Here is a 26,317-nt window from a genome sequence, read left to right on the forward strand (position 1 = left end):
GAGGTCTGGAAATGTCAACGGGAAGACCTGGGTGGTTCCAGATATCCTGACTCAGAGGCTGCCCAGCCCTGAGAACCACTCGATGGGATTGTCCATATTGCGTGCCACCCTGGACAGACCATCCTAAACATCAAGGAACAACAGACTTCACAAGTTCCCAGAGCCCTCTCCACACCAGCCCCACAGACACCCTAACTCCCACTCCAGAGGCATACTCACAGTTTTCACAGCGCTGCCCAGTGTAGCCTGCCAGGCAGGCGCATTTGTAAGATCCGGTTTTGTCAAGGAGGCAAGTGCCATCATGGAAACAGGGAGAAGAGGAACACGCTGTAAGAGAAAAGGCAATTTCCCTCAGTGTCACTGCATGGTGAGGCAATCTCTTCAAGCCTGGAGCCTTGATCAGAGTCTTGCTTGCCTCTTAAAGTCTTCTTCTTGCAATACTTTTACTTTTTTTATTGGATTCCTGCAACCATTGTTTGAGAATGCCTAAAACAGGTACATATCTGTTGTTATGTGATATTTTCAAAGGCTCCATAAGTATGCTCCTATGGTCTGAAGAGCCTAAGGCCAACACAAAGAGGTATAACACATGATTAGGGCAGAAGCATGCCTTTACCCCTCCTATAGGGACTCCAAGGGAGGGAGGCAGCCTCCGGGAACTTTTGATCATCTTTTTTCAAGAAAGCATCCTGGGTATGGAGGGAAATGAACTGGAAGATCATCATGACACCGTTGAAGATGTACTTGAGAATTTCCCAACATGCATTCCGTAAACATTAGTCCCTCGAGATGTTGATGTGTTCAACTAAGAAAGAGTTGTGGGCTTAAATGTGGTGGGGAAGTGCTACTCGTATTAAATGATAATTAACCAGATTTCTTTACTGCAAAACTTCTCAGAATGTTCCACGTCATAATTTGCACTGCATATTTCTCAGAACGCACATTAATGCCTGGCCTTTCCCAAGCTCATCTGACCTCAGAGCCTGCGTCTTTACAGAAGACTATTTTTCTACAGAGAACAACTTTGGGAAACAGTGGTCTGCGTGCTAACCACTAACCCCACATTCATTTACCCTGATATGGAAATACACCGCCTGGCCCAGGTCCACAAGCCCGTACTGAGTGCTCGTCCTGCGTGAGGCACCGGAGTCGGACATTCTGCTTACCAAGTCAGAGCTTTCGGACAAAAAATATACAAGGACTATCGCCTGAAGCATAATAGATTTGGTGTTAGGAAAGAGCAGAAAGTGTCCTAAGACGCTCCAGCGGGGGCAAAGTCACAACCCACTGGACGAAGAGAAAAGGTTTAGCAGAGGACAATGAATGGGATACAAACCCTGAGGACTGGGATTGGATGGGCAGATGTGGAGGAGCTGACCTTAGCCTGAGGAAAAAACCTGAGTACAAGCACACAAACCGGAGAACTGGAAGGCTGCTATCTACTTGACAACACAGACCAGCATTTCCCAGAGTTCTCTGGTGGGGGTCAAGGAGCCCCCTTCCGAGGAGGAAGAGGCCCTCCTGGTCCTTCCCCCAGTCCCAGGGTCACGGGCTGGTGAGCCACTGCTGCTTCTCCCGGGCTTCCCTGACAGCCAGCCCTGCTGACTTCCAGAAGACCCCCACACCTGTCTCAAGTGTGACCCTACCCAGCCTTGGCTGGCCCTATAGTCCCAAGGGCAAGGACCAGCCACAAGCTGACCACACCACAGCACAGCAACCCAGCCTCCAGAACCCCCAGACCCCCACATCCTCGGAAGGGAGCGGGCACACAGATGAGCAGTAACTGCGGAGAGCTCCCGTGAGACAGTCTAAGGGAAGGGCAGGTGGGGGGGGGGGGAGTGTGTGTGCCAATCTTGCCGAAAGGACAAGGCTGCAGAAGGATGACCCCCCACCCCCACCGCCACCACCACCTTTCCTGAGGCTTTTGTATCATACCTTCCATAGGAAGCCATAGCGATCAAAATTCACTACAACGCTTACTTGAGTATTTTTAAAAAAACAGAACTTGAAGCCTGAGCTTGGTTTGGAAAGCCGGATGCAGTCCAATCTCAGAACAGTGAGAGCTGAGGGTCCTTCCCTAGGATTGCGCATTTTGCTCATTTTGGTCCCATCGTACTTCCCGATATGAACAGGGCAGGAGTTCAAGTCAGGCTTAGAGTTACTCACAAAGTAAGTGGCATTTACCACTGAGTGAAACACTTTTAATGCCTATTTTGCAGATGCCAGAAGGAGGCCCAGGGCACACCTGCGGTTGGGCAGCTACTGAGTGCGTCCTATGTACCAGACACGGTGCTAAGTTCATCTGTTTCATCTCCCAGAACCTCCTTAGTGGAGCAGGATCTACGCTTTTTTCCTTATTCACTGATTAGGAAACTGACGCCCAGAGAAGTAGGAGAATTTACCCCAGGTCACACGGCTTCGTCTGCCCGAGCTCCAAAGCTAATGCTCTTAACCATCAGAGGCCCCCTGGAGGTGAGCCGTAGAACCAACGGCTTTGTGACCTTGGGCAAAGGGCTCGGCCTCCCTCTGCTCCGGCATCTGTACAAGGGCATCCATCATAGCTACGCTCCTGGTGAACATTTCTGAAGTATACCTTGCCATCTCTTTCTTCCTTCTCAGTGTGCAGGTTGCTTCCAAGAACCCAGCTCAGTGGGTTTTAATCAGGCTGAGCAGGGAGAAGGGGAGGAGCACAGAACGGAGAGGTCTGCCAGGAGTGCAGCCATAAAATACTACATTTGTCTCCGTGGCCGTTACCTGTGATCTCCTCAAAGATGGCACGGAAGCCGTCGAAATTCTTGGAGCTATCTGAATGGAAGAGGATATGGAGGGAAGAGCCCGTGCTCCGGATGGGAGCTGGCCGCTCATTGCCGCAGAAGCGCTTGATGATCTGGTCGCTGCTGCTGTCCCCATCACGGATCTCCACATAGTCATACTGGCACATGTAGTCGAACTCCAGGCTCAGCATGACGAACCTATGGGTAGAGAGGGGGACAGCAGGCAACAGGTGGGCCCCGGACCCTCGTGCGATCCCTGAGCGAGTTCAAGGCCAGATGATGAACAGGTCTCGGAAGAGCGGTGCCACTGGTCTGATCTGACAGAAAAAGGGTCCTGGACAATGTGAGGTCAGAAGAATTTCTTTTAGCCGAGGGGTACGTGTGTACTTGCATGCCCAGGCGGAGGGAGTCCCTATTCGTTCAGAGCATCTCTGCACATGCTGGCCTCTCTTCCAGGGGCACTTTCCACCCAAGCGGCATGGCTGGCTCCTTCCTATCCTCGGGCCTCACCTGAAATATTCTCTCCTCAAAGAGGTTTCCTTGACAACTCTTTCTAAAGGAGACCCCCTGTTCTCTTCATAATGGGTATATAAATTTAATTTATCTTCTTTATCTTCTTGATTTTGTGAGAGAGAGAGAGAGAGAGTGTGTGTGTGTGTGGTGTGTGTGTATGTGTCTGCAGGCACATGTGTACATGCCTATCTCCTTCACTAGGTAAATTTCTTGAGTGTAGGAGAGAACATCTGTCTTCTTCCACCATTGTTTGCATAGGGCCTAACACAGTGCCTGGCATACAGAGATGCCAAGCAAATACTGGTGAATAGATGGCTGAATGGATACAACAGTAAAATTTTACAACTGGAGGATGGAAAAAGGACATATGTCTTACAAAACTCAATAAAAGAACAAAATCTCTGCACATTCCTCTGTTTGATGGAAGGATGAGAAGGCAATGATCTTCTGGGTAGCACTAATTCTTGCCCTACAGAGTAGAAAAGGTAGCACTGTATCAGAATTTCAGAACTAGGGGAGATCTGATAAATCTGTGATTGCCTAGAAGGGTCTTGGGTTTGGAAATACGTGAATACATCAGATCCAAAAAGCAGAAGATGACCCCCAGCATCCAATTCCAAGGGACAGGATAGGAGGCAGCCACATCCAGACAAAGAGAGGAAAAGCCACTTTTCAGATAATTTCAAAGGGAATGCCTGGGTGTCAAGGTCACAGAATGTACATCTGTATCTTCTCCCTCATGTTTTGGAGAAGAATTAGGGAATAGGCAGAAGAGCTCACAACTGCCACCTGAAATGCTGGGACAAGGGCCTATTTCTACCACTTTGGGTAAAAAGTTCAAGTGCCAGGATTAAACACTAGACCATAGTGACAATCAATATATTTTGAATACACTTAAGGGTCTTCCTAAAAAGAAACCTTTTAACTAGCATTTTACAAAACATTTATCACAAAACCTTTTGTAAGGGAGTATAAGTCGCATTAATCATGCTTCGTGAAATGTGGTCTAACATCTAAGGACCTGACTTCTCATCCAGATGCCACTGTTAGCTCACTCTGGGCTCTGGCAGATCCATCCTTTCTCTGGATGTTAGTATCTCTGTCTGAAAAGGGAGGAGCGGGGACAAGGCCACCACCCAACAGAGACCACAGTTTTCTTCTGAAACCAAAATATGAGATATTGCAAGTTGTATTTATATCCATACCTTCGTTTGTACATGTACTTAACATAGATCCACGGCAGGCCTGCTCTGTGGTGGGCGCTGTTCTAGGTGCTGAAAGCACAGCAGTGACCCAACCCGATCCACCCAAGTAGTGCCAGCCCTAACAGGAAGGAGTTCTGATCTGGGGGATGAACAATAAGCAAGGAAACCAGAAGACAAGGTAATTTCATAGAGTATTAAGTGCTGTGAAGAAAATAAACCAGATAAGAGCATAAAAAATGACTGGGGAGGATAAGGTTTTTATACAACGTGGTCAAGGAAGACCTCTCTGTGGACTTGATATCTGGGCAGACACTTACATGATAAAATAGAGCCAGCCATGTGAAGGTCATGAGGAAGAGAGGTCCAGGCAGGGGGCTCTGTAAGTGCAAAGGCCCTGAAGCAGGAATGAGTTTGGCGTATTTGAAGACCTGAAAGAAGATCAGGGATGCTGCAAAATGGAGTGTAAAGGGGAGAGTGGTATGAACTGAGGTCAGCCAGGAAAGCAGGAGCCAGATCCTGCATGGTGAGGGGGTCTAGATTTTATTCCAAGCCTGATAGGAATGAGCAGAAGGTTTCAACAACAGAATTATGACTGGATTTAGGATTTTAAAGGATCACTCTTGTCACAGAGGAGAGAAGACAGCAGAACTGGCAAGAGTGGAAACATGGAATCCAGTTAGGAGGCCATGAGAGAATCAAGGTGAGAGATGATGGTGGTAAAAGGAGAGTAGTGGCATCAGAGTCAGAAGTGGATGCACTTGAGATTATTTTACACGTAAGAAGATAGATTTTGTGGGAGATGGAAAGATAGAAGGGGGGGCACCAGGAATGACCACTCACATTTTGGTCTGAACATTGTACATGTGCATTAGTGTTTCTGTTGTTGTTATTATTATTATAACCGGCCAGCAGGTCCTGGTTTGACTGGAGGAAAAGAAATCTATATATTTCCAAGCCTCCCTAGGGGCCTCTCCTAGGCATGTGTTGTGCTTGTCCAATCACTCCACCATTTTGGATTTTTGTTTTGGGAGAGATTTCCTTTGCATCCTGGATCTTGGAAAAGCTCCTCAGAAGCCCCTAAGGGGACCACTGGTCTGGTCCCTAAGGTGCTGAAATAATATGTGGCATTTAACACCTGCCCTTATCATCCCTGGCAGACACCACCTGAAGCCCCTTAAGCAGAATGGTGTGGCCCATCAGGTGTTCCTTATGTTAACCTCCTTCTAGAAAAGTCCAATTAATGAGCCTCACTCCCAACCCCAGATCCTCAAGGAATGAGGAAATCAGCCACTGAGGGCCAGCTTTTGTGAGGAGAAGTGAGAAGGGGACCTGTTTTACTGGATCCTTCCAAGGCAGAGTGCTATATGTTGCCCCTCCTAGAGGACAGAGAGCCATCTGAGGAGCCAACTGGAATGTGGAAACCTCCATTAATCCATCCAGAAAATACTTATTGAAAACCTGTGCCCTCGAAGATTAGAGATTTCCATCACTGCCAACCTGCTTATTGGGCAGAAAGGAAAGAACTAAGTGGACAATGTCCCTAGAAATCCCAGAGGTGAGTGGGCCACACCGCTTCCCTAGAGAGGAAAAGGAGAGGTATTTGCCAGGAGAGAGGAGATATACTGGAGGCAAGGAGAAGTTCTTTCAACATTTATTCATGCAACAAATATCTATCAAGCTCCTATGGTGTGTACTGCACCATCAAACATCTCAGCATGATGACATTTCGGCTGTTCCTGGCACGAAGATGCAGCAGTGAACAGTTCTCACAGAACAGGACTCTCTTGTGTTGTTTATCGAGAGTTACAATAAAACTGGGTCTGTTCTTTGTACTATGACATAAATTAAATATTTGTGAGGACCTCAAAGCTCCATAAGAAGAAATGGCTTATCTTCCACACCAGGGAGAAAATTGGTTTATTTGTTATGGGGTGGTAGTTGTTTTCTGAGAACATTAGTGAAAGGAGCTGATGAGCACACACCCCAATCTGCAGTATAAATTCCTTGAAGATTGGATCTGTGCCTTTTATTTCTTCCCTTTCCTCCTGTAGAACCCAGTCACTGGGTGAATAGGAAGACTTGGTAAAGATTTGTGGGTGGATAGATTGCTATCAGTATTTTGCTTTGTTGGTATTAACCTTGAGTCAAAATTACCTAAGCCCACCCTCCCCTCCATTGTAGGGCAGTGAATGACAAATATATAATTGGCTATAGTTTTCCCATGGAATCGCCAAGAGGTCAAAAAAAAGGGGGGGCTCAGTGTACATTTCCTGCTTTTTTTTTTTTTTAAAGATATATCCATTTATTTGAGAGAGAGAGAGAGAGCACAAATCCGTGAGTGCACGAGCACATGCAGGGGAGGGGCACAGAGAGAGGGAGAGAGAGAAACTCAAGGAGACTCTGTGCCAAGCAGGGAGCCCAACGGCAGGGCTCTATCTCATGACCCTGAGATCGGACCTGAGCCAAAACCAAAAGTTAGACACTTTCACCAACCGTACCACCCAGGCACTCCACATTACCTGCTTTTAAGAATAAACTGCTGATGGTTAGCCTGTGGTCACTAGGATCCAGGGCCCTCAGTCCTCTTACTGTGTTTTCTTATAACCCCAAACTCTCTAATTCTGACCCAAGGCCCTTACCTTAGCTGGATGATGAACCCAGGCTTGGCATGAATGGTCCATTCACAATGAGCATTTAGAGGGTAGCTCTCCAACAAAATCTGACCCTTGGAGGCTCGCAGAACCTGGCCACATCCTGGGAAGAGAAGATTGGGGCATGGAAATGGGAGTCAAAAGGAAAGAGATGGTAGAAGGTCTCAAAGAGCCTTTGAACTCAACCCACACCCCTGAGAACAGAGTGGAGAAGGAAATTACTTTCTCAAGCACCTGACAATATGCTAGGCAATTTGCATAGGTTAATTCACTTAATCCTCCCAACAGCTTGAAAAAAAAGGGAAGTAATATCATTCCAGTTTTCCAGCTGGGAAAATGCATAACAAGAGAGTTAAAGAAATAGCTTGTCTAGCCACTAAGTGACAACGGAGCAGAGATTCAAACCTGTGTCTGAATTGAAAGTCCAAGCCACTCTATCATCCTGCCTCTCCAAGACTGCCATATGCCAACCTGCTGACTCCGCCCTAAAAGGCTTTGGAAGTAGACACTGCGGTCTTTGTCTGAAGCCTCAAACTGCATAAGACCCCTGGTCTGTGTGCCCTAAAGGTCCTCTACCCCACAAATATGACCCCAAAGCAACTCTTTCCTGACCCCTTTCCATCCAGTTAGAAAATTTGTGTCAATTTGTTCTATATGTAATTATGTAATAAATGTGTCCCTGATGCATGACACCAAAAAGGGAAATGATCTCCAACCATTTGGACTGGATTACTGGTTTTCTGGGGGTTTTTTTCCCTAGCTCCCAACCCCTTTTTTCCAAACAAATTCTTTTGAATGCCACCAATCAAAAAAACATGCACCCAAGAAGTTCTCCTGCTTGAGGTGTGGGGGTCCAAAGCCCTCTTCCCTTGCTATCACCTTGGTTTCCCCGAGTTACCTCCAAAGAATTGTCAAGAAAACCACTGGACTGAGTCATCATTAACTTACATCGTATTTCCTAGTGTTAAGATAAGCACAGGTGTGTAAAATGCATCCTAGTTTTACAAAAGGGTTTGGGGGGAAATGTCTCAAATTGGTTTTAAAGAAAAAAAATTATCTGGGTCATATAAATAAATGATATCTCCTACCAGAACTGCCAAACTATAATCCTTTGGCTGAATGTGGCTCACTGCCTGTTTTTGTGCATAAAGTTTTATTGGAACAGAGCCATGCCCATTCTTAATGCCTTTTCTATGGTTGCTTTCCAGCTACAGAGGCAGAGTTGAACGGTTCTGACAGGAGACAGCAGGGCCCACGAAAATATTTACTATCTGCTCCTCCACAGAAAAAGTTTACAGAAATCCAGTTTGACCTCTGTACAGAGGTCTGTACAGAAATCCAGTTTGACCTCATAAAGTTTAGATATGTAGTTATAGTCAGTAACCCCCCAAAAGTATAAATTCTCATTGTTTAAAAGAAAAGTATTAACATCAGTTGCTACTGCCCCATAGCCGGATGATGGTGGTGATCTTTCTACAACGTTAGTAAAAGAGCTCAAACTCCGCTTTTGACAAGCTGTGAGGTCTGAGGCTTGTTACTTTTGTGGAAACCACTGGTGGGTTGGTTGCGCAAGTCCTCTCTTCATTTGGATTTTTATTGCTGCTGTCCTGGTCTGCCAATGGGAAGCACCATCCACCACTTTCCACCGGGGTTTCTTGTCTTGCTTGGCCTCGCTCTGCCATCCCTCTCTGCAATCCATTTCCCCAGTATTTGATTCTCCACACAGCAGCCAAAGCCACCTCTTAAATAAATAAATCAGATCACATTACTCTCTCGATTCAACCCTCCAAAGGCTTCCCACTACGCAAACACCTTCCTATAACGTCCATGGCTCTGCCTCACTGAGGGCCCAGGCCCACCCCCACTCATCTGCCTCCTCACACAGCCCCAGCCACACCGGCCTCCTTTCCGTTCCCAACTCAGGGCCTTACCCTTGCTGTTCCCTTAGCCTGGAAGGTTTGACTTCTTCCACATCTCCTTTCTTTGGGAATTAAGTTCAACTGCCCTTTCTTCAAAGAGGCCTCCCTTGACCACCCAGCTACAGTGGACCTTTGTGTCTCTGTAGTAACTGTCCTCACTCTATTTTTTCTTTTCTCCATAACACATATCACTAATTGAAATTATCTAGCTTATTTGCTTACTCTCTTTAGAGGAGCTGGGACCTTTTTTAGCTTGTACACCTAGAATGGAACCTGGCATGTAGCAGGTGCTCAGTAAATAGCTGTTGAATGAATGAATGATGATATTATCAGCCAGGCCAGGCACTGGCTGAAAGATTTACAAACGTCCTCTCATTTAATGCTCATGAGAAAACTCGGAGAACAACATTCATCTCCCCATTTCCCAGAGATGGAACACTAAGGATTGTAAGAATTTAGTGACTTCCTCAAGGCCAGATGGCCAGGAGGTCAAGACTGTAAGTGACTGTTTTAGCTGTAAAGCACTGGTTAAGAATGGAGACTTCAGGGGTGCCTGGGTGGCTCAGTCATTAAGCGTCCTGCCTTTGGCTCAGGTCATGATCCCAGGGTCCTGGGATCGAGCCCCACATCAGGCTCCCTGTTCAGCAGAAGCCTGCTTCTCCCTCTCCCACTCCCCCTGCTTGTGTTCCCTCTCACACTGTGTCTCTCTCTGTCAAATAAATAAATAAAATCTTAAAAAAAAAAAAAAAAAAAGGAATGGAGACTTCAGAGCCCCACTGCCCTTGGTTTGAGACTCAGCTTTATCTTCACCGGCTGTGTGCTTTGGGCAAGTTACTTCCTCTCTCGGAACCACAGGAAACCTGAGTCAAATGGGAATAAAGCTGACACCTACTTCATATGATTTTGTGAGGCCTGAATCAGATTATGGGTGGAAAGCCCTTAGCAGAGACATCAGTAAATGTTAACTCTTGCTGGTTGATGGCAGAGCAGGGATTTGAACTTGGATCTGTCCAGTACCAATGCTGGGTCTTGGCTGGTACACTCAACTGTCTTGGGGGCTTACTGATCCAGCCCTGTCCCATACCATTTTGAAGCAGTAGGATTCTTCCACCCCACCGGAGAGACACATTGAATCTCCCCGCCTTCCCCATCCCGGTCCCATTTTCTGAAATGCACGTTCCTTCTTCCTGCACACCTCACACGCCATCGCCCTCATCCACCCATCTGCTGGCTACGGAAGTGATCTTTGGGTGTGAGAGACAAAAAAAGAAATCTTCCTGCACAGCCTCCACCCTTTGGGGACTGGCAGCTTCCCAGCCTGCAAGGTGTTAAATCCCAGCTCCCACTGCAAACCTCCTGCAGGGACCCCAAGTTAGAACCAGCAGCAAATGCTGCCAGTCTGCTTCCCTGCAAATGGAAACTGGTCTCAGACAGTAGGGAAACTGGACCTCTCCTCATGTCCTGGGGGAACTGGTGCCCATCCCTGTCAGGTCCCCTTGGCAGGACCATTCAGGCTTTAGCCAGACCCAGGATCTCATGCGGCCTCTGGAGAGGTTAGGGCCACCATTCCCATCCAGGTGCTGGCCCCTGGCCATGTGAGATGCTAGACCCCTTGTTCCGGGGCTGTCCTTCAGAAGTAGCCAGGATTCCAAATCACATGCCACAGCTCAGTTCTTCACGATGTTTTCCTTCTCACTCTAGGTGGGGAAGGGAAGAATTGGCCCCAAGATGGTGGACAAGTTCCAACCAACCAGACACAAAGAGGCCACTTCTCAGAAATGTGCTTGGGGGAAGGGTATAAGGCACCAGGAAGAGAAGGAAGGAGCCCTACTCCCTTCCCACGTCAAGGGGCTCCTTCAGCTCCCTGTCCACTCTTGTCTCTTCTCGGGGAGCTGGCGGGTCCGGGTGCAGGGCAGACTAAGTGCACCTCTCTGTCTAGGACAGAACAGTGAACACAGATGAGTGTCCCCGCCAAGGAAGTACTGGTGGCCAACCAAGCAGGTGGTCCTGAGTCTGAAAGACCAGAGCAGGCAATGGGCCCAGAAACGTGCTCAGATTCCCTGACAATGTCTTGCTGCGGGGGAAGTGGGGTGTGTGTGTGTATATGTGTGTAGGGGGTTTTGCCAGGGAAGCCAGACTCTCCCCTGGGCTCTCAAATCCTGGACTCATCTCCAGCCCTACCACCCCCCGACCCTTCTCTGTTGCTACAAGCCAACATAGGAGAGGCAGCTAGACAGACCCTGCTTCTGCAGAGCCGAAGGGAAATCTCCATTAATTTCTAAACTGGCAAGAGAGCTGGAAGGTTCCCAACAAAAATGAACACCCCAGCATTCAGACAAAAGTCTCGCTATCTCCAGCATGGGGGATGGGGAGGGAAGAGCAAGAGACAGACACAACACACTTTAGAGACGTGGTTGGGTTTTGTTTTTTTTTTAAACTTTCCTCTTAGGGGTGTTGAGGGGGAAGGACTAAAGAAAGCAAGCATTCAGACACAGAGACATTTGCATTTCCTTCCCTCCTTCAGAGATGACTTGGAAGCAAGACTCATAATGATTAAGGGGCAGTTCGTGAAGCCAGGCTGGGTCCACACTGCCATTCAGCCTTTTACTAGCTGTGTGACCCCAGACAAGTTCTCCAGATTCTCTAGACCCAGGCTTCCTCACTGGAAATGAGAATAATACTAGTACCTTCCACCATGTTGCTGTTTTCTTTTTTCTTGTAAGGATTAAATGAGATATTTATGTAAAGCAACTAGCACAGTACCAGATACATAAAATGCTCAATAAATGGTAACTAATGGTGTTATTTCTCTTGAGTCTTGTCTGGATCTGAGACACTATTTTGGTACAAGACTCATGGCAGACATCCCATGTTCTGACCTGCTGCTCCACGGCTCCTAGGACAGTATGTGAAGGCACTTAGAACAATGCCTGGTTCATTATAAGTGCTAAGAGATGGCTTTTATCAGGGGCTCAGGTCTTAACCTGGAACAGTCACATGTCCAGGAATAATTCCATGGCTCACCCTATGATATGGCCTATAATCCCAATTAATTTGATACTTGACAGTGATTGTTTTTTTAATTGTTTGCCTCCCCCATGATGTGAGAGCAGAGACCTTGTCTGTCTTATTCATCCCTTTACAGGCATGGAGCAGGTGTTCAGTTAATTGTTAACTGAATGACTATGCCAGATAAAATCAAACATCTCCCTGCTCAGTCAAACCATTTTTAAAGCCCCTCCTCTTTGTCTCAAGTGGTCTGTCCACTCAGGTGAAATAACTGGCCAGCAAGAAACAGCATCTACCACTTTGCTGCAGAAAATCTGTCCTCCCCAAAGTCATCAGAATCTTCGCAAAAACAGCAGAGAGATAATGGAGCCAATGCAACTCAAAAGGGGCTTGGGTAGCACAGAGCATTCTGATTTCTTCATAAAAAAGGATTTCAGTCCTTTTTCCCTGAGCTTCAGTTTGGTTGATTTCTATTAAATCTGTGTTTAAGTTCCCTAATCCTTTCTTCCATTGTGACCAATAGGCTGTGAATCCCCTCCAATGAATATCTTAAGATCTCAGATAGTATAGTTTTCAGTTCTGGAATTTCCATTTGGTTCTTTTTAATACTTTCCAAATCTATCCTGAAATTTCTCATCTCTTCTTCCATTATACCTTTTCCTATAGAACCTTTAGTATATTTATTTTAGTTATTTTATTTTTTTAAGTAAGCTCTACACCCAACATGGGGCTCAAACTCATGACCCTAAGATCAAGGGTTACATGCCGTACCAACTGAGCCCTATTTTAAAGTTTTTTAAAAAATTCCTCGTCTGAAAATTCCAATATTTGATCATGCATGGTTATCTCTTCTGATTGATTTTTTCTCTTGACTGGAGATTATATTCTCTTGCTTCTTCACAACAGAAAATATATTTTTCTCTTTTGATTGGTAATATCCTTTCCTCCATTAGGCGGGGAGGATGAGGACTGATCATTTAGATCCAATCAGAAATTAACCTAGGATGAAGCAAGACCGAAGCTGATTCCTCTAGAGGGGTCTTGAAATTCAAGTATCAGAAACCTAACAAAATCCATCTTTGATTTTCAACAATCTCTGAAATCCCCACCCAACTTCCTATGCCTCCATAATTGTACGACTGGGAAACGGTGAGTTTTAGAGGCTTTGAAATCACCAAGTTTTTGAAGCTGCAAAATGACAACATCCCAAGATCTTCTGCTTTCCAGCCTTGCCCTAGTCTCTGCTTGCTCAGCACAAACTTATTGAAGGGAATGCTTGGTAGAAAGGAATGTCTTTACTCTGGGGTCTCCTTCAGATGTAAGTTCAGCCAGCCACCCACAGATGATCACAAGCCTGGCTAGCCCTGCCTCCTTCTCTGGTTGATCCCGCCCTTCACTGCCCTGCCCCCAGCCTCATAGCTGGCCCCTGGTGTGAAGCCTCCTGGATCACTACACAGGAAGAACTTACTCCTCTGGAGTTTAGATTTTTTTAGATTTTGTGTTCACAGATACTTGATGGTTTAAAGAAAACTGAATTTTCCTTGGTTTGTCAAGTGATTTCTTGCTGTTTGAGCAGCTAGGAAGGTCTTTTTCATGTTCTCCTACACCTTAGCCAGGAACTGAGCAATGATTAAGGAGTTCTTTGACAACATTAAATCCTCTGCAAAGGCTCAGACATGAATTCCCTGCAGTCAGAGCTTCAGCTATATAAACTATTTTATATATATATAAATACATATAATACGTATATATATAATGTATATAATTTTCATATAATTTTATATGAAATGTAAAATGTTATTTACCATACAATCCTTGTTCTGGGAAGATTACCTCCCCATGTCCAGTATATACTATCTTGTCCCTAGGGAATTCTACTTTATTATTTTTCCTCTCTGGCCCTACATTGATTTTCTTCTCAAAGAAGAAAAAGAAAAGGAAGAGCTCACTTCATGGCTCTGAGTTAGTAGTAATAAGAATAGTGGCCACCATTTATTGAGCATTTACTATGAACCAGGCTCCATATTAAGGGATTTACAGACCGTGCTTCATTTAACCCTCACAAAGATCCACAGAGGACCACCATTATTATCCCATTCTGTAAATGAGGAAACTGAGATTTATAAAGATTGAGTAACTTTGCCCAAAGTCACAGAGGGAATAAGAGATTCAAATCCAGATCCTACTGGTTCCAAACCCAGCAGTTAACCACCATATAATAGTCCCCAATTTGGATCCACATGGGCCTCGTTCCTTTCCTGGAAGTGTCAGGACACATAAGTCCAGGACAAGATGAGCCAGTTTTCAGTGACTCCTCCCAGATGATTCTATGGTTCCCTAGGAAGACAGCTCCATACATCAGTAACACACAGCTTTGTGGGCCTTTCGCTCTTATCTCTCTCTCTTTAAAATTTGCTCTTGATCATTCCCCATTATGGCTCAAGGACCAGCCTACACAATCCTCTCTGATATTCTAGCCCCACATTTTTAGGTATGGCTCATGGCCAGCCCCTCTGCTCTATCCAAAATATGGCTAAGAAGATAAAATATATTAAAGGTCTATAATTTCTCCCCATAAATCCTCTCTCATCTGGGTTGACTTGCTAACCTTCCAACCCCTAAATTCTCCATAGTCTCTAAGTCTGGGTCACTGAAATGTGAGCTGGAAGTGTGGCATCCTGGGTATCTCTTAGGCCCTCTCATTGCTCATCTCATTTTGGTGGCTAAAACACAGCCTGAGGGCCACGTTGAATAAGCTCCACTCTGAAGCTCAGTGGACTGGTTCCACTTAAGACATCAACTTTCCATTTATGAAGCTTTGGGAAGAAGCCTTGATTTTGACTTTAAATATCAGTGCCTCTCATAGCCAGCATCCAGATCCCAGTTCCTAAATACTATTCCGCACAAAAGGAACCAGGATTCATAGAGAAATGGCTGGTTCTAGGACCTGGACACAATCAAGGTGAACTTGAAACATTTCAGGGGGAGGGGAGCAGAGGGAAAGCAAGCAATTGCCTAAAGAATGATGCTGTAGAGCTGGCTTGAAGGGTAATTCTGGGACCATTTGAGCATCAAAAAGAAAAATGATGATAACATTACAAAATGTAGAAAAAAAATTTAAATTCATGAGTTCATAGTGCCATAAAAGAGAGAGAAAGTCAGATGTGAGAAAATGATTATTGGTGGATCCAGGTGAAGTGCCTATGAATGTACTGTTCTTTCAAATCTTTGTAAATATAACATTTTTCAAAATAAAAAGTTGGGGGAAGGAAGAAAGAATCAGCTCCTTTCCGAAGCCTGGATATTCTGAACTTACTAAACCAATCTTCCTTGGGCAAGAGGACGTGAATAAAGTCCTCTCCTGGGCTCAGTGACCTCCGGCCCTTCTCCTCTTATCTTGGGTAATACAACCTGCCAATGGTTAAAAATGAATCAATCACACAAGGGGTTCTAAGACTGTCGTAAGTTAGGCTAATGCTAATTATCACAAAGATTTGTCAAGGACAGTGAGCAAATACAGGGGCTCTAATATTTGCTCAGTACTGAAAGCTCTATAATTAAATATAAAATAGTCTGATCCTCTCTGGCATTTGCCTGTCGCTTCTGCTTCCCAGGTTCTATATGGCACCCAAGAAAAAATGCCAGGGCTCGACAGATGCTACTCAGCAGGAAGCCGTCCTTCAGGATTAAATAGCCAGAAAGGATCACTTGAGTGCCATCTACCGGCTAAAAGCTTGCACTGCCTCAGCCGGGAACAGGCCGCCAAGTGTTCAGCATCCTATTAACAGAGGCAGGCGGCACAGGGTGCAGCCTCAGGCAGGCATTCAACAAACGGGGAAATGAATTACTTCCTCCTTTGATTTCCCCTCACATTTATTCAATGCCAATATGAGGTGCAGGTGATCAGAACCTAATCCCATCATACTGATTGATGTCTTCGTATGGTCCAGCCCTGTTTCCACAGATGGACTGTAAACTCGGTGAGGGCTCATTGTTCTCCCTGATGACCAACCCATAAGAAATGCCCCATAAATGCTTATGGCTGGGATCAAATAACACACAGTGTGTGCAAAGAGGCTTTCAGAACAAGCATAGTGAAACTGAACAAGCGTAACCGAACCAACACAGAATGAGAGAGGAATCTGACAATTATTCTGTTTGTTTCATAGCACTGACCACATTCCAATTTTTTTTTTTTTTTTTTTTTGGTCTCTCCTCTCTAAATTGCAAGCTCCAGAATTGCAGGGACCACGTCTGTCTTGCCCATCATTGTACGTCCAGCACCTAGGAGCATCATTCAAGAAATATGTTTTGAATGGATGGGTAGAAAAAGGAATAATGCTCTCTGCTCTCTTTCCTAGGGACAATGACCAGTTGCCTTGAGCCAGTTCTGCTATCCTCAAGAAAACCTTGATTCTAGATATGGACACCATCTCTATCCAACCAGTCAGACTCCATATACAGCCAACTTTTACCCAGAGGCCAAACCCAAGACTCAACCAATGGGTGTTACTGGGAAAGGCACATGTACAAGATTTCCCTGGGCGACTGCTATCCTCTGTCTTGTTACTACTTGCTTTAGCACTCTCCTACAGGCGAATATTCTTCCCTTTCAATGCCCTGTCCCCCTCCTCCTTGGGATGGGGTATACTTCCCTACTTGACTGATCTGGGGCTCGGCCAGTTCGTCGATATGATGTGAGCAGAGGCCTTAAATGTGCCTGTGTGTTTGGCTTGCCCCTAGTGTTTTTGCAACCCCCCCTGAGAAGAATATGTCCCAAGGAGTTGCTCTTCTTTGGGCTAAGCCCTGAAGCTGGAGTGCAACACAGGCTAACCCAGCTGAAATCAGCTGAACCCCAACCAACCCACAGACCCATGATAAAGGAAAATAAACAGTTGTCCTTTTGAGATGGGTTTGTTACACAGAAGAAAAACGACTGGTATAGATGAGCACATTATCACCCCTACTCCCGAAAGCTTTCACTTGGAAATTCTGTCCTATGACCATAACACTCCTCCTGCCTCCATGTTCAACTACTTTATTACCACTCCGCCTACTTTTCCATCCCACTGACACCGCTAGTCCTCTCCCTTCTCCAGGCTCTTTCTGGTTTCATGTCCTCTCCAATCGGGACAACCATGTCTCAGCCAACTCTGGGATCCACCAAATGACTGGTTTTATTCACCTCTGCTCCCATGCTGCTAGAGAGCACTGCCCCACTGGCCAGGCGGCATCACCTCTACAGGAAATCCAGCCTCCACTGGATCCTCAGTCTTGCTTGGACAAGCTTTAATTTATCATGAGCTGGTGCCTCTCCTTGGTCCTCCCGTGGCCGTCCCAAACCTCTGGTATTCTCAAGTGGCAGCCATACGTCCACTCTTGCTCTCAGCAGAGATTTCGCTTCCCACTGGGGGCCCCACCAGCGGAGGTAGGATGCTACCGTGGTTAAGAACAAGCCGTCTCAAATCACAGACACTTCGGCATCTTCCTGTTTTACCCACAGATGAGCAAAGGCACAGCTCCACCATCAGCCCCTTCTGCAACTTTTCCTGTCCCTGCCTCTCCAGGATTAGCTGTTCTCCGGTCTCTAGTCTGGAGCACTCAGCCATACCCTAGTTCCCAGCCTTTCCATGGCTTCTCAGTGCACTTAGAATAACACCTAAACGCTTTACCGACTTTCCCTGCTTCCAAGGTCATGGGTGAGCCGATGCCAGCAGATGGCTCCACCCCCTACCACAACCCCGTTCACTCAGACCGAAAAAGAGCCACCTCCCACATCCAAAGGGGAAAAAACCCCAAAGTTATCTCCTATACCACGAAGGTCAATGTGAAATCTAAAACTGTGCATTATATCTCTAGTTATGTCTTTCTTAAACTTTCACTGAAAGTAGTTTTATTTCTGGACCACCCACCAGCTTGGCAATTAAGGAGCATATAGAATAATAATGACATATTTATTGCATTAGTTGAGCTTTTACTACATGCCAGACAAAGCATTAAGTGCTTCACAGGCATTATCTCACCGAATTCTTGAAACAACCCTACGAGGTAGCATTATTCCCACTGTAAAGAAAAGGAAATGAAGCTGAGCAAGGTTAAATGACTTGGCCAAGCGCACAATGCTAGTGACTGGCAAAAGTATAAAACCCAGGTGTGTCGGGGCACCTGGGTGGCTCAGTCGTTAAGCGTCTGCCTTCGGCTCAGGTCATGATCCTGGAGTCCTGGGATCGAGTCCCATATCAGGCTCCCTGCTCTGCAGGGAGTCTGCTTCTCCCTCTGCCTGCCGCTCCCCCTGCTTGTGTTCCCTCTCTCGCTGTGTGTGTCTCTCTCTCTCTGTCAAATAAATAAAAAAATCTTTAAAAAAACCCCAAAAAACCCAGGTGTGCAGCATTCCAGAGCTTGGACTCTTGATCCTTATGCTATACCATCTCCCGGAACAGCTGCCAAAGGAAGACCAGGGTTAAATCCCACAGCTAACCTACCTAGAAGATCATCTACCAACTACTAAATTAAGTTTTCTAGAACCCGCCGAAAATGACTTTGAAGTTTTAGAGCTGCAACCAAGACCAACACTTTAAAAAATTATCTGTATTCTGGATAATTTAACTCCCAGGTTCATCTGAAAATACCAATACACCCCTTCTCCTCCAGGTAGAGCTCAGGTCCTTGGCTGCAGACCACACAGCTCATCCTTTGCCTGAAACTCTCGAAACTCATGGCATTTTGCTACAGGTTGGATCAGGCAAAGAATACCAATAGTACTCCATCTTCCATCTCTGCAAACTGGAAATATCATTCATAAGAGGGAATTTGCTCAGACTGTCAGCTCATCCTGGTTGCTTCTGATTCAAACAGGGAGCATGTAACATAGGCTTAACAAAATAACAGTTTGTACATTGCTCCAGATCCAGACTCTCAGAGGGATACTCACCGTTGGGGCACTGCGGAGGGGAGTTTGAAACTGAGAGGTTAGATTTCCACTCTATATTCAGAGGATTACTGAAACTCAGAGGGGAACCCTAATAAAGATTAAGTAATTCTTAGAGAAGAAGTCGAACCCAGAAAGAATCCCTTTTCTGGGATAAGTAGCATGCTGACAATTTGATGTGGGTTCCAGGAATTGAACTCAGGAGTCCAGAAATTTACCAATAGAAATTCAGATTGAAAACACACTCCAGGACTTAGCATATTTAAAGCCTTATTCATTGCTTGCTGACCACTGCTAATACACAACTGCTTCTGAAATGGACACGAGGCATGCTGTGTGCAGAATGTCTTGGCTGCAATTAGGAGAAAGGAAAAGATTTAAGAGCAGACATAAACCTCCTGTCGCCAATTCCAAACAGATGTCCACAATCCACACCCAGCAGATGGAAACACGTCTTTGTTTTTTATAGTCTTACCTAGAAAGCCCTCTGGCCAAAGCTTTCCAGAACTCAGATTCCAACCAGCTAAACCTCAGTCTGTTGCAAGCTGAGCCTTGAAAGCAGCATGCACCAGAGGGGGGAGCTGCCTTGGGGTCTACTTACGCATGCAGTCTCCTCCGTACCAGCCCGCGCGGCACTCTGCACAGTAGACCCCCTTCACGTAGAAGTCATCCAGCGTGCCCCCCCACGAGCCATTTCGGCAGGTCTTGCAGTTTTCAAAGATGGTACAACCTGAAACATGTCCCAGCACAAGGATGTTAGATTATGCACTTGCAGGTTCTGATGGGCGGCATGTGAGAGCCACTGGACCTTCTCAGGGCCTCACCTCCACCGAGGGCCTCTGCCCCTAGAAAGGTGCCAGAGCCCTTGGGAAAAAATGCTCATTCCTAGGAAAATGCCAGAGTCACCAGAATTCGCAGCGAGGAGTCTAGGAGGATGGTCTGAACCATCTTCCAAGTCAGCGGCTGATGTTCCACATGCTTATCATGGAATATTGAGAAAATTCAGACAAGCAAAGAGCATGAAATTAAAAATACCTAGAGGTCCATCACCTGGGAACAACCACTGGTAACACACTCTCTCTGTGTATACAGAAAAACAATTTTTTAAAAATTAGACTTATCCTATATACTGTACATTCTGTTTTTGTCACTTACTTTTTCAGGTCCTAATAGAGAGTATCTTCCTGTTCCATCAAATATTCTTCCATGTCCTATACTTCTATAACCAAAGTATGCCATTGGAAACAACCCTAATGCCTAATAACGGGCTTACCCTGGAAAGTGCCGGGCTACCCCCACTAGCAGGCCACACCAGAGAGGGTTGAGTGGTTCCCAGGTAATGGTCATTTTTATAACATGGTCTCTTGGGTGGGGGGGAGGCACTGATGAAAGAGATAATCCAATCCCACTTATCAAAATGGAAAGCTACGTTCTGGCTCTGCCATTGTCCAGCTGTGTTTCCTTAAGCAAACTGCTTAAGGTCTCTGTGCCCCAATGTCATCATCTGTAAAAAAAACGGTTAAAAATTGTACCTGCCTCTTAAGGTTGTTTTAAAAATTAAATTAACATATATAAAGGGCCTGGCACATAGTACATACACCCCAAATATGAACTATGATTCTTATTCTGTGTTCTCATACCTCCACTTGGCTTATCCCTACTATTGCATATGTCATGCTCAATCTTAACTGCCTATTATCTGTTTTCCTATAACAGAATGAAGTCAGGAACTGCATCTTGTTCAACAATATATCCCCAGCACTTAATATAATATCTGCAACATAGCGAGCGCTCAATAAACACTATTTGAGTGAATGAATAAATGGACATATGGATGGATGGATGAACTGCTAATCCGGGCTTCTCAACCTTTTGAAATAACTGGCATTTCCTTGAGCTGATAGCACACTTCTTTGATTTTGGCTGAAATTACGTTTTCCTTGGCCCATAGTGTATACATGCAGCATATGACTGTGTGGTTTCTGGAGGACAGAGACTCATAGTCCTCTCCTTGCACACCACCCTGACGTGGCTTCCCTGTCCCAGTGCTTCTTCCCACCAGAGAAGAGATGCTAACATGATTCATCAGATTCCAGTAAGTCATATGTGGCCCACAACTGGGTCCCAGCGGAGTCACTATGCTTTCTAAAGGCCATCTTCACCCCCGTGCCACTTTCCCCTCTTTGGTTCCCTATCCACTGTGCCACTGAGGAGGCAAAAGGACTCAGAACGTGCACCCAGTGACCCTGCCAACCTTCTCTCTCAGCCCGGTAACTTCAAAGACTTTAGGTCCCAAGCCACAAAAACCAGCCAGGTGATGAAGGTGAACAAGGCTATCACGAAAATACACTCAGGAGCTCACAGCATTGCCACAAAAGCCAGAGGACCGAGTTCAGAGCTACGTAGCCTAGAACCACATGAAAATACACAGGAAACTGGGTCCACAGAGGGCCCCAGGTCTGCTGGAGACCACTGACGTCACTACTGACATCCCCACCACGGTGCCCCAGATGTTGGTCTGCCTGCAACCACCACCACCGGCAGAGATGCTTGGTTGTCTACCATGATGAGCGAAATAACAGAAATTCTAAAACCATGCCGAGATCCCATTTCTCACCCTTGAGGTTGGCAAAAATCCACAATGATTTGTGTTGCAACACTTTGGAGAAACGGCGCCCTCATACCCAGCTGCTGCGAATGCTAAGTGCGAGGGAGACAAGGCAAAGTTGGCAAGGTGACATATGTACCTCTCTTGGACTCAGCAATCTCTCTCCCAGGGACCTACCCCAAAGAACACTGCAAAAATATGAAATGATGTATGTCTAAGGCAATTCGCTATAGTATTATTTGTAAGAGCAAAAGGCTGGAAACAATCCAAATACTCATATACTATAGCAATCCACACAATGCAGTTATATACAACTGTAAAAATAAATGAAAAAAAAAAAGGCTCTATACTGTCAGAGAGTGATCTCCAGCAGATATTGTTAAGAGAAAAAAAGCAAGATAGTTAGCAGTGTTTATTGTAGGCTATCTTTTGTGCAAGAAGGGGAAAGATATATAAATGTATATACAAACGTATATTTGCTTATGTTGTCATATATAGAAAAGAGATGGAAACAACAAATCTATCTATATATCAAGTAGGTGATATAACACCACAGACAAAAGGACAACATCGGTTGGCTTTAAAACATAGAATTTTGACTATACATATTGAGTGGGATATATATAGTCTAAGGTCAATAAAAACCATAATCATCAGTGGTCTTATTAGTATTAATGGTGCTATTACAAACAAAATTAGCGCTATTGCTATTTTGTGCAATTATATTATGCCATAAGACAGAGCAATAAGTGATCAGGTTAGTATTGTTAGGAAACAGGCTGTCCACCATGATGGAAAAGACATACAAATACAAAATCAACAAAGTTAATTAAACAACGCTGGAATATTATTACGTTTGAACTTGAGTATAGACTCATTTTTTTTTTAAATGCCTATTTCCTAGCCCCATCCACTTTAAATAAATAAATAAATAATAGCCCTAGTAAAACGATGACAGTCCAGTAACAAGGAACACGTTAGATGCCCAGAGTGTGGCCTCAGATCAGAATTCCTTAGAGAAATGGCCGATTCCAGGCCTGGGGCAGAAGATACACAAGAAGAGCCTGAAACATCTCGTCACGTAGGAAATCAAGGAAGTTTTCAAACACTAGTGTGGTCTTGTCTGAAGAAGACAGGACACAGAGGGGTCTCCAGGGTCCTGAGATGGGGGGGAATGCATGCATGAAAATGGATCATGACTGCAATGGATTAAACCACATAAATAAAAGTACCTAAATTCATAATCTCACACACACACACACACACACACATACACACACACTCTTCGATCACCAAAAGGGACTGTTAGGGTATCAGCTCACTATTTTGAAAATTAGAAAAAGAAAAGAAGCCTTTAGGCAGCCTTCCCTTTCAGGGTAACCAGCTCTTCACTACTTAGATCCAAAGATCATTCCCAGCACCGCTCAAGGGGGTGATAGCGGGTGCCTCCTGGATGACCTAACAGGAAGCTATTGGGTGCAGTTGAGGCAGGTGGTGGACTGCCTTCTGTACAATGCAGTAAGAAGCACAAACACCACCTCTGGAGTTCTCTTACTTATCATATCATAAAACCAAAGCCCTGCTCTCACCCCAACGGGGACCGCTAGGCTTTTGAAAATATTGAAAATAGTTCAAAGACTTTAATACAACTGCCAAGGACCCCTAGTCGGGAGATCCTGGTTAAGCTCTCAAAATGACCCTATAAAATTTGGAGGTATTCCTCCACTATGTCCCTACAAAGCACACTCACCATCAGGGAATTGGGGCAGTGGGATTTCTTTTAAATCAAATATACAAAGGCTATATACTGAGGTCACTCCAATTTTCAAATTCAGCATTGCTTGCTCTCTTCTAAGAAAGAAGATGGTTTAAAAGTATCATTTGTTTACTTGAGTCCCATTTGCTTTCCACTTCTATAGCTTCCCACAAAAGAAAGTTCCTGGCAGTTACATGGGTCATTCTGTGTGTTTGTAAAAAAGGGGAAAGGCAGAAATGAGAGAAATTCCCCCAAATACACTTCTGACATCCTTTCGGTCTTCAGCCTAAGGGAAGTGTGTTGGAAACTCTGTGTCCTCCTTTTGATCCGGCCTAACAGGGAAAGGTAAGACTCCCCTGGAAAAAGTCAGATATGCCAGGCAGCAGGTAGGAAAGTACCTAGAAATTGTTCAATGACTTGCTAATCATGCTGGAAACATCTTCAGTCTGAGGCTCAGTGTCCACACAGGCCTCCAGACAGATAGGCACTTCAGTGAAAAAGGACAATCACTGTCCCCTAGATGGTGGGGACAGAGAGCAAAGGAATGCACACTGTGGCCTGGGAAGGTCCCGCTTCACCCTCAGATGCTCTCCTATTACTGGGACCAACTCCTCAAAGTCCAACTCTGAGCCAGAGCATCATGCTTGATTTCTGCTCTTCCTTTCCCCATGCAGCCAATCTCAAATTGTTGTCAATTCCACTCTCTTGCATATCTCTGAAATCCTTCCACCTCTCTCCATCCACAGGGCTTCCTCATTCATTAAGGTCCCCGTGATCCCCTCCTGCCTTCTGTCCTGCCCTTCCTCCAATCCTTTCTCCATACTGCAGCCACAGAGAAAATCAGCTCTCATGTCTTTACACAAAGATCTCTGATGTTGCTAAAATAGCTTCAGGAGATGGCCTGAAGTCATCGCACAGCTTGCAAAGCCTTTCAGGGTCTGGCCCTATTCTCTCCCTGAGATTGTTCTAATATTTTCTCTTTGTCTCTCTATCACTCTCCACGTTTCTCATCACACACACACACACACACACACACACACACACACACACACCCTTCGGCCAGACCAAGGAACTTGCAATTCCCAAAACCCGATGCTTTCTCTCACCACAGGGCCTTAGCACATGCTCTCTTCTATGGCTTGATCTCTCTACCAGATCCCCTCCACCCTGTTCAGTTTGCTGCTTCCATCTTCGGCACACATATCGCCTCCTCCAGGAAGTCTCCACCGCCCCCATAGCCATCCACGCTCCCATGGTACCTCATGCTTCTCTCTCACAGAGCTCACCGCACCGTATTGCAGCAGCCTGCTTACTTCTCCATCTCCCCGGCCAGGCTGCAAGCTTGGGAAATGCAGGGAATGTGTCTTTTATTTAAATCATTGTATTCCCAGTATCTGATAGGGTCCATAGGAGCTGCTGAGTCTTTTGTTAAATGAATGAGTGAGCGGATGAATTCACAGCCTTATTAGGGTAATGGTGACAGGGTCCTAATTCTTCTACTCCCTTTGCCTGAAGTTAGAACAGTCAGGATTATGCCGCTTTTAATATCATGGCGTCGTAGCTTCTGATCCCTGCCTGCCCAGAGGTAAGTGTGCAGCCTCTTCTCGTTCACGACCTCAGAAAACGTGAAGGCAGCCTGAGGCCCCCATTCCACACTCACCTGGGTGAATGAGGCAGGAGTCACACTCATTCTCCTCGTTCCTGCAGCAAGGGATGGTGTAACCCACTACTTCCTTCTTTCCGGGGCAGACGCACTCAATCTGATCGTATTCACAGCACTCCCGACACATGATATTCCACTCGGCTCCAGGGCAGGCTTCATTAATGACTGTGTACTCTGAAATGGGAACCAGCAGCTGAAGACAGAGGAAGGGGTCAGACCCATAAGTACTCTGTAGCCACAAAGCAACCTTGCCTTACAAATGCATCGTCCTGCCCAAATGAGAGAGAAGGCCATGGGACTTCTTTCTAGGCCGGTGTCTCCAAAGTAGGGTGGCCTAACCTGAAGGGTGTTCAAAACCATCCACTGGGGCACAGATGAAATTCTGTTAAAAATAGTTTCATTTTTATTTTTTAAATTAAAAAAAAAACAAGGAAAAGAACTCATGTTTTATCAATATATAATCTAAGTGGATATGCACATAAATAATTTATAAACAAGCATACATTTCTTGAGGGTCTATGTTCATTTCTATTTTTGCTGGAGTATATCAGGCTACTGCTTCCAGCTACATGGGTCATGCATTGCACAACTCCAAGAGGAACCATCCAACTAAACGACTGTCCAGCACAGCCCAGGCACTGGGGCCACCAAACAAGTTTGGGGAACACTCTCTAGACTAGGCCATTCAAGTTCAAGGCTAATTGCCAAATAGAGACCATGTCATTTCCTCCAAACTTGGCTCCTCAATTTCGCAGCATGCCATTTTTATCGTATCTTCAAAGCTAAAACCAACAGAAAAGACAAAAAGTATCTTAATTAGTATGTTTGGGAGAATTTCAGTGCTTTACCAGGGTGAACTCATTGGCAGAACTTCATTCAGTCCCCAAATACAACTGAGTGTTCTTTCCCATGAGAAAAAAAAAAGAAGTATTCCTTTCTGGGTAGGACTTCTGTCTGTCTTTCTTTTTTAAAACATACCTTAAGTAAATGAAAAAGAAAAACCATCTGGTAAAATCTATAAGAGGAATCAGTCGGCGGCTGCCCAGGGGAACCCAGTCCAAGAAACAGACTGAGCTTTGATTTGCTCTTCTTTCTTCCCCACTCTCCATGTCTAAAAGTTTTGCACAAAGACGATGATTGAAGAAGAAATAGGTCAGCTGTGAGGGAGAAAGTGCATCTGCTCTTGTGTGAAGCCTTCCCTTAAAACCCTGGGCAGGGATCCCCCAACATGCTTTGCAGGTCCACATAAACCCATGGTAGCATCTGCAGTGGCTTCTAACCTCTCGAATTT

The 26,317-nt window shown here is 45.4% G+C and overlaps 1 protein-coding gene across 4 annotated transcripts in view; it reads right to left on the reverse strand.

Annotated features, from left to right (window-relative positions):
• Positions 1-26,317, reverse strand: part of PAMR1 (peptidase domain containing associated with muscle regeneration 1) — a 109,065-nt gene that overhangs the window by 28,261 nt on the left and 54,487 nt on the right. For all 4 annotated transcript variants that reach the window (XM_035012572.1, XM_035012569.1, XM_035012571.1 and 1 more), the window contains 5 exons: positions 25,024-25,200; positions 19,601-19,729; positions 7,132-7,246; positions 2,755-2,972; positions 220-327 (listed from right to left, as the gene is read on the reverse strand). In XM_035012572.1, coding sequence (XP_034868463.1) covers positions 220-327; positions 2,755-2,972; positions 7,132-7,246; positions 19,601-19,729; positions 25,024-25,153 — 700 coding nt within the window. In that variant the 5' untranslated portion in view covers positions 25,154-25,200. The remainder of the gene's footprint in view (positions 1-219; positions 328-2,754; positions 2,973-7,131; positions 7,247-19,600; positions 19,730-25,023; positions 25,201-26,317) is intronic.

This window comes from Mirounga leonina, unplaced genomic scaffold (assembly GCF_011800145.1).
Source record: "Mirounga leonina isolate KUSES-001 unplaced genomic scaffold, KU_Mleo_1.0 Mir_166, whole genome shotgun sequence".
Taxonomy (NCBI): Eukaryota; Metazoa; Chordata; class Mammalia; order Carnivora; family Phocidae; genus Mirounga; species Mirounga leonina.